Below are 17,626 nucleotides of genomic sequence, written 5' to 3' on the forward strand. Positions count from 1 at the left end.
TTTTTTTGCCTGTCACTGGGTCAACCCGAACAATTCTGTTGGTTGGCACTAAATAAGCGTGTAGGGCCCAAATCAGAGCGGCATCTCGTCCATCTAAAAATATAATAATTTCTTATAAGTAAAACTTAGTAAAAAAATGTTTTAAAAATTAAGACGTGATACTCGCATGTGTTGTCTCTGTCTTATAAATGTACAACATAGAAAAAACTGTTTTGCTTGAGAAAACTTTTATCTTTCTGTGTTTGTAGTAGTGGCTCCAAAATTTCTGAACATATAGGGTAGAAAATTATCCATGCAACATCGTGCCTATATTTTAGATTACATAAATACAATAAAAGTTATTTGCTTCTAAACATTTGGTTTTTTTGTTTTTTTTTTCATTTGCTTGTAAAAAATGATTGGATAGTGCTATTAAAAAAAAGCATGCTGTTGCACAGATAAAGTTCTTCTTTACGTGTTGTGAAAATTTGGTAGTTCTACAACAAATATGGTGTGAGAAAAGTCGTCCCGCGCAAAACAGTTTTTGCTATGTTGTACATTTGTAAGACGGAGACAACACATACGGGTGTGACATTCTCTTAAGGGGGCTTCAGTTGATCAGTCGATGAACAAATAGTGACTTTTATACCAAAAAGCCAGACAAAACTGGAGGAATTTAGTTTGACGTATTTAAATTTTGAAAACGGATTATGATCGATTAACAATTTTACTATAGGTCTGACCCGAGACAATTTTTAATATTCCAATTATTGTTAGTGTCATGATGAATAATACAAATACAAAAATTTAATATTTTTGAATATCACTGCTAAAAAATAGTAATTCAAAATCGTCTCAACCGAAACCTAGTTAACTTGGTAATCAATGAAAATCGGTTTTAAAAATTGAAATCCGTCAAACAAAATTTCTTCAGTTTTGTCTAGCTTTTTGGTTTAAAAATCACTTAGATTAAAAATAATAATAAAAAAAAAGATTAATAAGATTAATAATATATGTTAGATACTTACCTCGGTGTGTTTTAAACAATTTTGTCTTCTTGAGCAATTAATTAAACAATTAATTAAGTAAACATAATATCATCAAACACGTTTTCAGTGCTTATGCAACGGTAAACACGAGATTAGTGACGGTCAATGGTCATTATGTGTGAAATGTAAATAAAAATTGATAACCACTATTTTGTTTATAATAAAAAATATTGTTGTTGACATAAACTCAATCGTTATTTTTTAAATACATCTGTACAATGTACACAGTTATTCATTTTATCACCCAGATTATCATTTGTATAAATAAGTTCTAATTATCAATGAATAAGAAATTACAAATATCCACAAAAAGAATTTATCAATATAAAGAACCAGTGGCGGCGCAATCTTTTTCGACAGTGAGGCAAGAAAATGTTAGTTGCATCACACACGACCCACCTTTTTATTTTGCACAGAGCCGTGGGGGGCTACGCCCATCACACCCCCTATTATAATTCTATATCAAATTAGCCTTTCTAAAAAATCATGTTACGGGTACTACAATAAAAATAACTTTTATAAATTATATAAATACTGCTTTCCATTACGTTCTATAGGTTTAAAAACGTTTGAAATGGAACTTGAAGCACTTCTTTTAATAGACTTTTTTTTTACAAGATTCCTTGTGTCGAATACAGTTGGTATTGTTCAATAAATCACAATTTTTTCCTCAACTGGGACACAGAGAATTCATGTTTCAATAGTTAGTGATTAAACGGATGTGTTAACAAATTAACGTAATACGTAAATAAAATAATAATTATAAAAATGAATCCAAGTTTCTGCTTGAGAGTTGAGACTGCAATAATAACGTTAATAACAGCAAAACACTGTATTACTGACAGAATGTGAAAACAAGTTACTAACACACAGTTGCGATTCATATTTATTAATACTAATCAGTTATTGGTCGTTTCTGGTTAATAGTGGAAAATACGTCTGAATGTCACTCAATATTTTTCAGAACTGACTACCCACTATAGGTACCTACTCGGTACCCACCCACCACCCATTTTAGCTGTGAGACATTTGTCTCACAAAAACCCTCTCGCGCCGCCACTGTAAAGAACTATAGTTTATTATTTTTATTAACCTAATCATCATATTAATGAAAATTGATGTTTAATACAACAATAAGTAAATAGTCGTCTTTATAGGTTTAAAAACACTGTTATTACATTATAACAAAAAAAATTGTGGTTATTATAACAAATCTTTACGTTGGTGTAACAATTTAACTTGCTATAAGATTAAAAATAACTATTTTTTGTTCTAACAAAACAAATTATTATATAAAAAAAAAATTCGCAAGGGATTTATAAAGACCAGTTATTGAGTTAATTAACACAAGCTTATAATATTGACTAATAATATTATAAGTCGATGAACAATATTTTATTGAATTATAAAAAAAGTACGTTGTGTCAAAGATTATGGTCAATAACGACAAGTTCATTCATATTACGGACGACTTTTTTTTCAGAACGGATAACATATTAAGCCGACTGATAACTTTAGCCGTCGCCGCGTTATCACCGCTCCTTATCACTTTTGACGATTTTTTTCAAAATTTTCAAAATTTCTTCAGATTTTTCGTCTTTACTCCGTCTGAGGACTTTCCGCGTCCCCGCTCAGACCTTATTCGCGTTTCCCGCTAAATTTACAGGCCGCGCGTGGCCGTACTTTTTTCCCGGCGGGCCCACCGCGGCGGAGATGACGTGCAAACCAGCTAGGGTTTTTTTGCCGTTTTTTTCGAAAATTCTAGTTTTAGCACGTCTGCCCTCACCGCTAAATTTGTAGGCCGCGCGCGACTGCACTTCCTCCGGGGCGGAGAAGTCGATCGCGGAGAGAGCGTCGTCGTCACAATTTTAACGATTTTTCGAAAATTTTCGCCGCGGATCGCTTGAAACCCCCCGACTGGGACGAAGACGTATTCGCGTTCCCCGCTAAATTTATAGGCCACGCGCGGTCGTACTTTCTCCGGGACGGTTCCACGACAAAATATCCCGGTAAAAATATCCCGGTCAAAATATCCCCGACAAAATATCCCTAAACCAAAATATCCCCGACAAAATATTCCATGACAAAATATCCCGCGTAAAAATATCCCCGACAAAATATAATATAATAGCTGTTGCGATTAGAAGTAATAATCGCACTTTATCTAATCTAGTAATAGGTATTCGTTATTTTGATAATGGTATTATAGTGTCATTTTATATCATTACCTACGTCCTACAGTGCGTGTCGTGAGCATTTAACAGTCTTAAATCAAATTTTTTAAGTAACAATTTTTATTTAATTATAAAATGCTAGAATTTGTTAAAAGCCAAAAAGGCAATAATTTACTAATATTTGAAGGATATTTATTCAGTAGACACCGGAAGAGTGAAGAAAAAATAATTTGGCGTTGCACTGAGTATAAAAGAAAAAAATGTTTGACAAGATGTTACACAACCACAGACGACGAATCAGGTTTGTTGATTTATGATTAAATTTTAGGACGTGGATATAATAATATATATTATAATAAATATATAATAATAAAATATAAGAACTGTCGATACCATTGATCTTATAATATTATATGTGTAATCAACAAAAACCCTTCTTAAACCATGTGTAAAAATATATTACGGTTTTATCAGATTTTTAAGTAATATACAATTGATGACAATTGTAAAACGAATACTGCTCTTACGATTAATCTCAATAGGCCTGGATATAATAATATTTGTCATATATTGTCAAAATTTTTTCGTAGGGGAATTTCTTGGTAAGAGAGGAGATCATGAACACGCTCCAGATGCAGCCGGATTAGAATCAAAGAAGGTAATAGAACGAATAAAAAAAGCTAGTGATTCTAATCAGACAACAAGAAATATTATAAGCGAGGCATTTTCTCAGTCATCTATGCCAATTGCAGCTAGGTTACCTTCAATTGTTGCGCTTAGTCGAACAATTCAACGTTCTCGAAATCGAAATAATGTACCTCCACCCAACCCTGTAACTGTTGATTCTTTAGTAATACCTAGCGAATACACATTAACTCTAAGTAATTTACCTTTTTTGCTATATGACAGTAAAAATAATGAAAATTGGGATAATAATAACAGAATATTGATATTCACAACAAATGAAAATTTAAATATACTGAATGACTCCGAAATATGGTTCGCAGATGGAACGTTTAAATCTGTACCCAATATATTTAACCAACTGTATACTATTCACGGTAATATTGACTGCACTGTATATCCACTTATATATATATATTAATGTGTAGTAAAAACGAAAATAGTTATTCCGAAGTACTAAATCAAATTAATATACTCAAACCAAATTTACAACCAAAGGCTATTGTGATAGATTTCGAACAAGCATTTATAAAATCATTTAAAGAATTATACACTAATGTTAAAATACATGGATGTTTTTTTCATTTTACCCAGTGCTTATGGCGAAAATTGCAATCGTGTGGATTAAAGAATAGGTATTCTACAGACGCAATATTTTCCCACGAAATAAAAAAATTATCGGCTCTCGCTTTTGTACCCGTTGATAATGTTATTTTTGCATTTGAAGAACTAATTAACTGCGACTACTACGTAGATAATGAAGAAGAATTACGAACAGTTGTTGATTATTTTGAAGACACGTGGATTGGGAGACCAACACGTGGTGGTAGGCGAAGAACGCCTACTTTTCCAATTAAAATATGGAATATGTTTGATGCTGTAATGGAAGGCTCTCCCAGGACAAATAACTCAGTAGAAGGATGGCACAGAGCGTTTAATTCTGCACTGGCAGCTAACCATGTAACAGTGTGGAAGTTCATAAATATGTTAAAGCGAGAACAAGGTCTGCAGGAGGCCAAAATGGAGCAGCAAACAGCTGGTGCACCTCAACAAAAAAAAAGGCGAAAATATAAAAATTTGGACGAGCGGTTAATTGCTGTTGTAAAAGGATATGAGGAAACTAATAACAATAAATATTTAAAATCAATAGCACATAACTTAGTATTATAATAACTAAAAGTATAATAATTTTTGACGGAAAACATACCATTTTAATATATTTTTAAAAATGTTTTAATTAATTTTTTGTATTATATAAATGTATTAATATCTACATGTAACTTATATTATAATAATAAGTGTAATCATTTTTGACGGAAAACATACCATTTTAATATATTTTTAAAAATATCTTAATTTATTTTTTGTATTCAGTAAATGTTATTTTAATTAATAAGTAATAATAACGCGGGATATTTTGTCAAGGATATTTTTACGCGGGATATTTTGTCATGGAATATTTTGTCGGGGATATTTTGGTTTAGGGATATTTTGTCGGGGTTATTTTGACCGGGATATTTTGACGTGTCACCCTCCGGGACGAACGCCGAGAGCCGAGTGCCGATATCGCCGCCGTCGAGTAGGTATTACTATATACAGGCATAAATACGTGCGTCGTAGGGATCGATTTTTTTCGAAAATCTCGCCGTTTCGACGTCCGAGGGTGGCGGAGCCGGTTGTCCGCTGCCCAAAACGGTGAGGTCACCCGCTTAAAAGCCCTTACCGGACGTCAAAATCGCGTTTGTAATTCGCCGAGACGGTGAAACAGCTTAAGAGTCATAGATTTGACACTAGTTCCCAACTCAGTAGGTAGGTAGTTAGGTAGGTAGGTGACCCGGGGTCGTGATTTCGATGCCGGCCTTCGGGATCGAAGATAATTTGCGGCGGCCGTGTGAATTCGGAATTCTTTTTTTCGTTTTTTTTTTTATATTTTACAGACTTTTGCCTACTCGGTCTCGGTGACGCCGTGAGCTACTCATATCGGTATTTATATATTTGATACATGATATAGCCACCGAAGGTACTGTAGGTACATGCATATTATAATAAATAAATGTCTAAATATTAAGAGTTGATACGGTCGTTAGGTGGTTGGGTTAGTTAAATTATATAATAATAGCTGTCAATTATTTGTTATTTACCTTTTAATTATCTATTTATTAATTTGATTTTATGCTCAAGATTAAATATACAACACCTATACTATGTAATAGGTACATAATATATTATGGTATTATGATATCAAAAATAATTTACTTCACTCTCTCAGGCCTATTGAAAATACATACAAAATTTCATTAAAATCGGTCAAGCCGTTTTGGAGGTGTTTGGCGACATACATTTTTAATATTATGAAATGATAGATTTTTATATATTAGAAGAGATATAATATTGTAATAAATTAGTTACAACTAATTACCATCTTTAGTGTGTATATGGTGTTTTAGAATTATATAATTATAATATGTAGATGGGAGTTATTTATTTTTAGTATAATATAATGTACCAACAACCTACTTATAATAATAGTAGTAAATAACTTCTACAGAAATAATTATACTATGTAAAATGTATATAATATGTAGAATGCGTCAATAGGGAAGTTAGTAAGTGAAGGTGGTTTGATGTAGTGACATGTGCAAACCAGAAGTGAATAATATAAAATATTGTAAAATTGTAACTATATTATACAACTCATAATTATGAGTGTACCTAGGTATGTAAAATAATAAGATGATTTACGCATAATTTTATGAAATCATCTTGAATTGTTTACTATGTACCTACCTAATATAAGACAATATAATATATATATTAAAGATCGTCAAGATTCATAATACTAATTACTATGATATAATATGTATGTTACTTGCAAGCCCGGATTAAGGATCGATTGGGCCCCGGGACACCATACACTTAGTGGGGCCCCCTTCAACTTTAACTTGAAAATAATTGTATCATTACATATTAACGACTTTATATTATTGTATAATTTTTACTATATAAAAAAAATACAGGGTGTATCTTATGTCACTGTACAAGGATGTTTTTTTTAACAATTATGGATCGATGATATGGCATTTGATTAAAACAAAAAAGACGTGTTTCTTTATTTTTAACAGCCAATTTTTTTAAAACAATTTTAAATACGCAGTTGTACCTACCAATATAAAATCGACTTTTATTTTTCAAATGGTAACCAATATATTTTTTGATGGATTCTGGTAAAGTTTTTTTTCTGAACATTTTGACAGTCAAATGATCAATATTTTGGTTCGCTAGGTTATTAACTATGGTCCTTTAAAGTTTAGTATAATATGCATTAATACTTTTAACCAAAATACCTAATTTACAAGAGCTAAATAATTTTATCTTATATCTACTTTTTATATACTTAAATAGTTAAATCGGTAATGTAAAATGCTCAAAAAAAAAAAAAAACAAATAATATTGTTGGCAAACAGTTCATTATTTATATTATTTTTTCGTGATATAAAATTGGGAACTATATTGGACGCGTGAAAAAAATATATTTTGGAGATAAAGATGGGCCCCTCAAAACTTATGGGCCCCGAGACCGTGCTCCCCCTCCCCTTAAACCGGGCTTGGTAACTTGATATAAGTTTAAAACAAAAATTGTCCATGAAGTTGTTGATGTACCTACGAAACTAGCGAGGCCGCAATCCACCGCAGGTGGATTACATACCTGGCAATATAGGCTACGCATATTTTCCGCGATCCGACGCAGTCGGATTGCCTACCTATGTGATTTGATGATTGATAGCTAGACAATCGAATACACCTATGGTATCTACACTTTTTAACAAACAAAAGCACCATACGAACGATGGCAGTATCCTGGTATCCAATACGTCGTTTGGCTTTCGCAGTCGATTATAACCTTATACCGGTGATGAATGTTAGCCAGACACTTAGCAACAATAGTGACGGATTGCTAGACGCTAAAACTTTTTTACGTACTTGCCAAATCGCAGGCCTTATCCAATCCACACCACTTATCCTTAGCACAAATCTTCATGAAACTTTCAACTTTTAACCGATAGAAACTATCTATGTGGATTGCATACCTGGTGATATTATACGCTTCACATATTGTTCGCGATCCGACGGAGTCGGATTGTCTACCTATGTGATTTGATGACTGATAGCTAGAAAATCTAATACACCTATCAACTCTACACTTTTTAACAATTTTAACAATCGAAAGCAGTGGACAAACGCCTAGAGATCCTGAAGATCGTATCCATTTACAACGTTCGTGACGGTTTGCTAGACGATCAAATTTTTAAACATTCCCGCCAAAGCGCCAAGCCTTATCTGCAATCCATATCACTAATCCTCATCATCCTTATCACAAATCCTAAACTTTCGTCTTACAACCTTTGCGACTTTTATAATTCCAACGACATTATCTCCAAAATCGGTACCCACTCTCAGCGAGTCCAACAAGCCCCGAGTTTCACTTAAAGCTAGTCCTATACTATAAAATGAAGAACAGCTGATTTCGAGAACAGCTGTCTATAGTGGAACAGTGGAACGGAAAACGCCGGCTATAGTGAAACCATGGCGCTAAAAATTAAACACCACTCCGTTTCTACAGTTCACCCGACCCGTTCCCGTCGATTCCTTAGCGCATCCAATCGCGTACCTTCGCCGCGGCGGCGGTCGGTTGGTTTTCAAATGTTTCAAAAATAAAACCTTTTTCGAAAAATTGTACGCTTTTTACGCCGTTTTTCGCATTTTTGACATTTTCGCATAATTTGTTATTGTTTTAAAAGCCGCCGATGTGTCGGTCCATAGCCATCGCAATCGACGCCAGCGTCGGTCGTTATTATTGCTTTTTTCATTTTCCTCGATTCGTTTCGTTTTTTAAATTGCCGTTTGCGCTCTATTTGTTAAGTTTATTTCTTTTGAAACCCGTGAATATGCGGTTTGTACACTTTAAAATTCGCGTTCACGAAATGTCAGTCAGTCTTCGTTCCAACTCACAAGTGCACAATTTTGTTGTTTTGTTTTTGATTCAATAAATATTGCATTATATTATTGTAGACATATTGTTTGGGCCTTAATAACGTAGATAATTACTAGGTATATTGCTTAACGCAAATACAATTTTGTGGTTTGATTTAAATAAATGTATTATTCAAACATACATTTTAATAATGTAATAATAATAATAACAGTCAGATCATAACTACAATTAAAGTTTAATCAGTGTGTAGATACATCGAATTATAAACGATTACATCGATGTATATCCAATCATAGACCTATGATATCGAATATATCGGTTTACGTCGCTCCGTAGACACATAAGCTTAAGTGTTGAAGTTTTGTTGGTTGCTAGCAACACAACCTGTGGCTCGTTAGGTTAGGCGTAGGTTTCCCAGACGAAGGTTGTTAGGTAGGACCGAGTTTCGATTCCGCCACTGACGCTCTTCCGGCGGAGATTGACTGTGCCCTATGTATTACACAGCCGCCCGTAATTCGACTTTTTTTGCATTTTTTTTTTCGATTTTATTTTCACGTTATTTTTCATATACATAATATTATAATATACATGTTAATATTTATTGGTTAATATTACATTATATGGCTGTATATTATATATTATATACCTATATGTTATTTAAATAATTAGGAATTTAACACATATTGTTATTATATTATACCAAACAATAAATACATATTATAATTGTTTTTTTTTCGTAAATTATTTTGAATGTTGTTTAATTGGATTTTTGGGAAATACTATTTTTTCTCTTCACTTATAGCCGCTAGACGTCGGGTCTGCAATCCACCGCAGGTTAACCTAACCGCAGGTGGATTGCCTACCTGATTTGCTGCAGCACATTGTCCGCTTCCGACGAAGTTTTTGTTTTTTTAGGAATTATAATTAACGCGTTAAATAATAAAGTAATAAATTTAAACTAAATGTTTTAAATTAAAATGTGCAACTTCGGGCAGCTAGATTTAACGCAGTATTAATGTATAGAATGTGTGTTTTAATTTGGCATATAATTGGAAGGGGAGTCTTGTGGATAAATATACAAATTGCCTCATTATCTTGTTGATACGATTAGATAAGTAGGTACCTTAATAATGATACGTAATTAAGACCCTTAATATCGACTATTATTAAATTGATCTCCAAATTATTTTATAATAATAGATAACAATTCTAAATTTGGGGATTCAAGTCAAAATAGTAATTTCCATTAACAAAATGTTTTATAATACAAATTCAACAATTTATCAAATTTATACAAAGTTATGAAGTTATGAAGTTAAAAATGTATCACACATTCACCATTAAATATTCCAATGAATACATTTTTTTCTATTAATTTTTTGATACGATTGTATTGTTTGGGTAAGCATGTATCGTAATTATAATTATTAGGGGAAAAAAATATAGAAATATCTATATATTATGTACATACATATTAATTATAAATATCCCTTGGACGCTGCATTACGCGTGAACGGCTGCACCGATTTGGCTAATTCTTTTTTTTTATTGTGTTCGTAATATTGTCAGAAGAAAATCCACCAGAAAATCAGGAAATATGGATGTAGGAGCCATCTGTTCAGTAAGAACAGAAACTAAATAATAATATATTTTTGTTGATTGTCAGATTATTGCTATTGGTCATGATTGAATAATGAATATAATTTTAGACCTGTAGCTATAATATAGCTTAGTGAAAATGGTATTCCCAAGACTAAATTTTTGACACACGTACATCGTAATATCGTCGTATTAATAAAACGTTTGTAATTACGTACGCACTTTGAGGGGTCTGAAATCCTCCGCAGGTGGAATGCCTACCTGAAATCATATTGCGTGTCTCACGCTTACAATACATACTAACGTGTCTCTCGGGTAATTATATATTCAAGATGATCGATGAAAATTTTTAAGTTTTGAACATCATACTCCGAATATTAAATAAACGAATTGAACAAAGTTTAAATCATATAGAGTTGGTACATATTTTAACGAGCAAAGAAGTGAACGGGATCAGCTATAATTTATATACATTTAATGCGTTTTTGAGTCCTAGAACTTATACTTATAAGTTATAATTTTGCCAATGTATTTCACCTGAGATAACTTTTGCCCGGGAAAAGTTTGGTGGGACAGCTTGTTATAATATAATTATATATATAATTTGGACCACATTCGTTTGAGATCTGGCATTTGCGTCAGAAGGTCTACGCTAGGTTAGGACAAAACGAATATACACTTTTGACTTATATATAAATACAAAAAACAATGTTATTTCAATGATACATGTAAAATATAGTAACTATAGAAATGTTGTACTTAAATTAATTATTTAAATTATCACTATGTGGTTTTTCGGGTATTGAAATCCCAAATCAAACAATTGGTTTTTACAAACATACATTTGATACTCTTTACCTTTAATAAAATAAAGTAAATTAATAAGTCCCTATTATTATTATTATTTTATATGCAGAACATGGAATAAATAAACTTGAGAATAAGGGATTTAACGTTTGATTATTGTTAAACATGAAAATGTATATTATTAGTTTGGCTCAGCGGAGGATCCGGAGGGGGCGATTTGGGAGATCGTTCCATAGCAACTAGGGTTAAAATTCTGGGGGTGGGGGGGGAGGGCAAACAAGACTATTTATTTAAAATAACACATAGGAGACATATCTAAATCAATAAGTAATATTTTTGGGATAAGCTTCCCCCTCCCTAAGCCTCCCCAAGTTGCGCCAATGGATTGATCCCGTCTCAAACATGCGTCTAAATATCAATATATTCCAACTGAATTAGTAATTATTAACTAACAATATTTATTGTTGTGACAATAAATTCTTAGTACCTATACAATATATTATTTTCCTGTAAATATAAACATGTTTTTGCGGTAATATAATATAATAATGGTTAATCGAAAACCACTGGGATGCTTTTAAGACCTGATGTAGACAAAACCCACCTTATTGCCTCCCTTCCAATGACACCACTGTGTGTGTCTTTTAAAATTCACCCAACCCCCTGAAGTTTGACATAAAACTAATAACTTATTATTATTTACTAAATAATTATAATTACCTTCATCAACTACGTCACAAAGCATTTCTTCACCCATATAAACTGGCCTATTTTCAACCATGGCAAACTTTATGAGTAGGTAAGACATTTATATGTAATTATGAAAACACAACAGTGGACAACAAAGTAGCCATGGAGGTATAGGATGTAGAGCACTTAACCATAGAACTTTAGAAGTTAGAACAATGAAAACTGAAAGCAATTTTTGAACTCCCACCAACTAAATTCTTATCTATCTGTGGGAGAATGCATGTGCCCGGATTGTTGCAAGATAATGTTTTTTTGTGTTCCACGTCTAGTAATTTAATGTTGGCATTAGTGATAACACCGAGAAACTCTCATACTGCTAGTGAAAACTGTCACAGTGTGAAATGGGCAAGGTGGAAAACGCTATAAATATTAAAATAATTATCATATTATTATATAGTAATTTTTCATGACAACACGGCTGTCTGAAGTGAAAAAAACATGGTCAGAAATTATCGGATTTTCCAGAATGTGCGTCGGATCGTAGCGATGTCGTTTTATTGGAATATAGAATAATTTTAAATTATGATTAAATTGCTTTAATAGAAAACTACATACCTATAGGTAAGTATTATAATGTTGGCCTTTAAGTAGTTATAGTTACAATTAAGTTACAATTAAGTTATAATTAATATAATGTTAAATTAAAATTTCATCGAGTAATGTTTTTATTTTCATAATAATATGAAGAAAATGATTGTACTCTTTAGGGTAAAGCTATTCTGCACTCGTTCGCGTGTTCGACTATTACAATTTGTGTGAAAAAATATTGAGATCCTGTTTCAATAGTCGTGTTGGCGAACGTGTGTGGCGATCTCATGTCGTATTCGAAATTCAGTCGTAATTCCGTCTGCCATTGTTTGACTGATTACCTGGTACACCTGATAACATTTACACTTTTGCGGCATTAATGTTTACGTAAAAAACCGTAAGCTGTTTCTTATTTTTTTTTTATTTATTTCAAAATTGAAATTATAATTTATTAATAAATAATAAATAATAATTAACTATTAATAATTATATATAATATTAAATATTTAAATATTATCGTTTAAGAACACTAGTTTTTCAACCGTCTGTGGTGACAGCCTTTGTCTCCTAGCTGTAACCATTTGTCCTGCTTTAGAACACATCTGCTTGCTGCAAACTGATGTTCATGGAATACTCAGATACTTCATTGAAACAGGAACCAAACTTGAAATTTTTTCAGTATTAGTTTTCCACCATACAAGTAGGTTTGAAGTTGGTGAAAGAAGAAGAGGTTATTGCAAATATTCCTGTACCTAAAAAAAATATACATATATTATATATATTTTTAATTTTTAAATCTTTAAGCACCAATAAAATATTAAATAATTATTAATTTATAATTAACAACACATCTAACAATCATTATTAATTATTAATTATTATATAATAAATATTAAATATCTATATATATATATTTTTTTAGTGAACTCAAGTATATTTAATTTATAAATAAATAATAATAAGTAAACAAGAAATATGTTATCTTACCTCATTTTTAACACAGCTCGTCACTCCTTCATTTCCAGCACTGGAGATTGATCGCTCTTGAAGGATATCCCATAGTGTATTTGTTGTAACAGGGACTGTTATGAGAAGTATATTTTGTTCAGTTACTTCTAATTCTAATGTATCGCCTGTCAATCTAAGATTCTCAACTTCTGTAGTAAGCAAATCTTTTACCGTTTCTACTTCATACGATTCCATAAGTATAGTTTTAAATCTTGTATCAATAAGTAAGCTCGGTCATTTTTACATACTTGAAATCTGTTGGGTATTGATTTTCTTAAACTTCTAGCAAATGCTATTCCTACTGCTGTATTGCTTTTTTTCACAATAAAATTGTCCAATTTTGTTTCTATGGTATATATTATTGGGTTTACCATTGAAAATGTTGGTAAATATTCTCGGCTGAATTCTTTTGTTGCTTCAAAAGCAGGCTATAATATTTCAACATATCCATTAATAAGTTTCCACTCTCCTACAGTAATATCTTTCACCAAATCCAAAACAACTGCTTCTTATTGCTCTATAATGCACTCCAACATTAAAAACATACTGTTCCAACGAGATTCGACCATTTGTATGAGCTTGTATGGTTTGGAAGTTTTAATCGTATTTGGATTTGTTGTAAACGTTCCCAAGATTTGTTATTGTGGTTATAATGAGTTACAATTGAGCGACACTTTTTTAATAAACTTCCCATATTGTTTTCTTTTAAAGCATCTTCAATGGCCAATTGTAATGTGTGAGCTGCACAAAAATAGTAATGTAAGATATCATTGGAATTATAAATATTGAATGCACAACTTATATTTCTTGCATTGTCTGTGACCATATAAATAGGAATTTTTAAATTCAAAATATCAATGTTCCATTCATCAACCATAGCTTTAATTTTGAGAAAAATATTTTTTCCAGTATGTTCTCCAGGAATGTATGAGCATCTTAGTGTTTTGTTACAGAGCACAAATAAATTCCTTAGTTAAATAATGTGTTGTAAGTGATATATATAGTTGTTAACGCAACATAGACAAAACGCATTTGCCCAGAATCGTTTTTTCTATGTTTTTAAGTAATTTTAGAGTAAAATCACCCATTACAAAAAAGATGGAGAGTAATATTTTAGAGGAAACAACATGACGGTTTTATATTTTATTGTTATTTGCAAGGCTGGGCAAGTTAATGATTTTTTTTAACTCAGTTAAGTTAAGTTAATATGCACCAATAACAAAAAGATAAAGTCAAAAGTTAATTTAACTATAGATTAACTCAGTTAAGTTAAAAGTTAATATACAATTTTTGTTAACTTTTTATTAAGTTAAAAAAAGTTAATTTTTATTATACAACACTAGCGTACTCAGTTTTTTTCCAACCCAAAACTAAATATTATATGCTATAGTGTTTAAACTTTGTACAGTATTTCCATATAAGTGAGATTCAAATGATAAACATTTTTAACTTTAAAAAATATATGATACATATCTTTTGACATGATAAAGAAATATACTGAAATAGTGAAATATAATTAAATTAAAAACAAAATAAATTAACTTAACTTACTTCTTAAAATGAAAAATTAACTCGTTAATTTCACGTTAACTAAAATAAATTTAGTAAGTTAACAGTTAAGTTAATGAAAAGCCAAAAGTAACTAGTTAAGGTTAAAATGTTAAAACTTTTTAACTTAACTTTAACTTTTTAACTTGCTAATGCCCAGTCTTGGTTGTTTGATTTTGTATTCAACTTTCAAAATAAATATAAAAAAAAATTGTAAATTGAAATTATGTTTAAATCGTTTTGAAACAATATTTAGAGAAATCGATATGTCATTCCCTCAAAAATATTATTCTCTATCTTTTTTGTAATGAGTGATTTTACTCTAAGATTGCCCGCGCGGGCAATGTAAAATAATACAACCGATCACTTTCTGTTTGACTGAACCTTAAGTTCGATACCCATCATATTGAGGTTATATCAACCAACACATGACTAGTTGCAATAGTAAAACTTAACTTAGAACAACCTATTTGAATTATCATTTGAATAATTCAATTTGTTGATCAGGTTTTGTAAATGTGGTCTTAATAATTTATTTGTATTCATACAATTTACATTTATGAATAAAACAAAATAATTTGTATTTTAAATTTATATTGTGCTATAGTCGACACGATCAAAATGTGATTTTCAGTGTAATATACTCCAAAGCATTAATTTGTTGATAAATTTAATTTATAATTTGTTAGAATTGTTAAGAAGGTTTTAAATAGTTCTTTGTCCATTTTTTGATTAATAATAAAGGAGATATTGTAAATAAATTTGTTCAAGATTAAATTTCATAACAAAATTACACATAATTTACACTACGAAAATACAGTAATATTAGTAATTTGTGTTTTAATTAATCAAGGAATATTTACGACTCGTTTTATACCTTCTGCTCAAGAAATTTGACCAGTGATCAGAATGTTTTTCAAGTGTCAACAATTTCATTTTAATAACTCTATTTTCTAAATTGAACATAGTGACATTTGAGTTTCTTAAAAATAAATAAATTTATAAAGTCGTTCAATGTAATTAATTATTTGTATGAGTGTTCCACTCATTACTTACCATTATTTTTTTCATCATTATACTTGATGTTCAATAAAATGCTTTATTAGTTTTTTTTATGCTTATTTCTCGAAGTTAATATATTGACTATAACCCCATTTTGTTTATTTTTTAGGTCCAAAACAAATTTAATAAGGATATTAAATATTACTTCAAGGTGTCCCCCAAATCATTATTGGTTTAAAATCAAAACATGCCTTCTACGAATAACATTCTCACCGAAAAACTTAAAGATGCTTTGGCAATCAATAATAGTTTACGTAAACAAATTGAAGAGCTATCGGACCAAAATAAACAATTGTCAACCACTATAAATATCTTATCATTGGATAAATTGTCATTGCAAACTGAAATTAACTCTATTAGAAATTCTAATGCTCAACTGACGGCAATGCATAATATAATGAATAAAAAAATGAGTGCATTAGAACAAACTATTCAAAGCTGTATAGTACCTGCATTGGTGACTATATCACAACAGATCCCATCTATCTTAGAAAGTGTAGACCAAATGAGTAAGTTTGAGATCAAAAACTTTATAAAGGAAAATAAAGAAAAAAAGACAAATACTGTTAGACCAATGATTAAAGGTGTGACCATCTTCACTCAACCAGTTATTCAACTAATAAAATGTGATGATATGTTACCTTCCATTAAAAGTTCTATAACTGAACAACCACAGCGTAGTACTAAACAACCGCGGTGTAGTACTGAACAAACTCCAAAAAGACCAAGAAAACTAAGTTATAGAAGCTCAAGTCACAGCAAAATTAATATGGAACCACATGTAATAATAGAAGATGTTACAGTCATGTTAAAAAGCCTCAAAGCTGTTCCTAATGAAAAAGGTCCAAAACATCAACTAAATGAAAATTTAGGTGAAGGTCCTAGTTCCTTGTATGCTCCAGAAAATCAAACACAAAATTCTAATAATAGTACAAAAGCAATACAAAATGTTCAAAGTTCTCCTAGATCAACGACGGTCAATGAAGTTCAGTTTGATGTGACAACAATTGCCTCTACTTCAAGTGGTATTACATATAACACATTTGACGGAACTGAAGAACGTCGCAGTGGTTTTATATCTTCTATTTATCCAAGTATGATGAGAAAACGTACTAGACGATCAAGTGAATCAAGCAGTGTATCAGATATTGATGATCCAACTTCTTCATAAAGACCTAGTAGGGTTTCCGGTGAATTGGTCGCAAATAATTGATCGTGAATACAATTGGTCGCCAGGATAATTGATCGTCGAATGAACATTTTTAGTTTTTCAGTCATTTTATTACACTAGGTATATTTTCGAGTTACCTATAAGATTATTATTTTAGAATATTAAAATATTCTTATTTCTTTTTAAATAACAGACGGTTAATCCAGTTTATTATATTTATATTTATAATTACTTTTATACCTATTATATTATTACATTTATATTATATTTATAA

At 31.0% G+C, this 17,626-nt stretch overlaps 1 protein-coding gene across 1 annotated transcript; it reads left to right on the top strand.

Moving 5' to 3' along the window:
* The first annotated feature begins 16,368 nt into the window (after positions 1 to 16,368).
* LOC132933537 (uncharacterized) lies at positions 16,369 to 17,352 on the top strand. The gene has a single exon (XM_060999812.1). The coding sequence runs from the start codon at positions 16,369 to 16,371 to the stop codon at positions 17,350 to 17,352; it is 984 nt and encodes a 327-aa protein (XP_060855795.1).
* The last annotated feature ends 274 nt before the right edge of the window (positions 17,353 to 17,626 follow it).

The sequence above is a fragment of the Metopolophium dirhodum genome, chromosome 1 (assembly GCF_019925205.1).
Source record: "Metopolophium dirhodum isolate CAU chromosome 1, ASM1992520v1, whole genome shotgun sequence".
NCBI classification, from domain to species: Eukaryota; Metazoa; Arthropoda; class Insecta; order Hemiptera; family Aphididae; genus Metopolophium; species Metopolophium dirhodum.

Coding starts and splice junctions, on each gene's coding strand:
- LOC132933537 (XM_060999812.1), top strand. CDS start 16,369: ATGCCTTCTACGAATAACATTCTCACCGAAAAACTTAAAGATGCTTTG.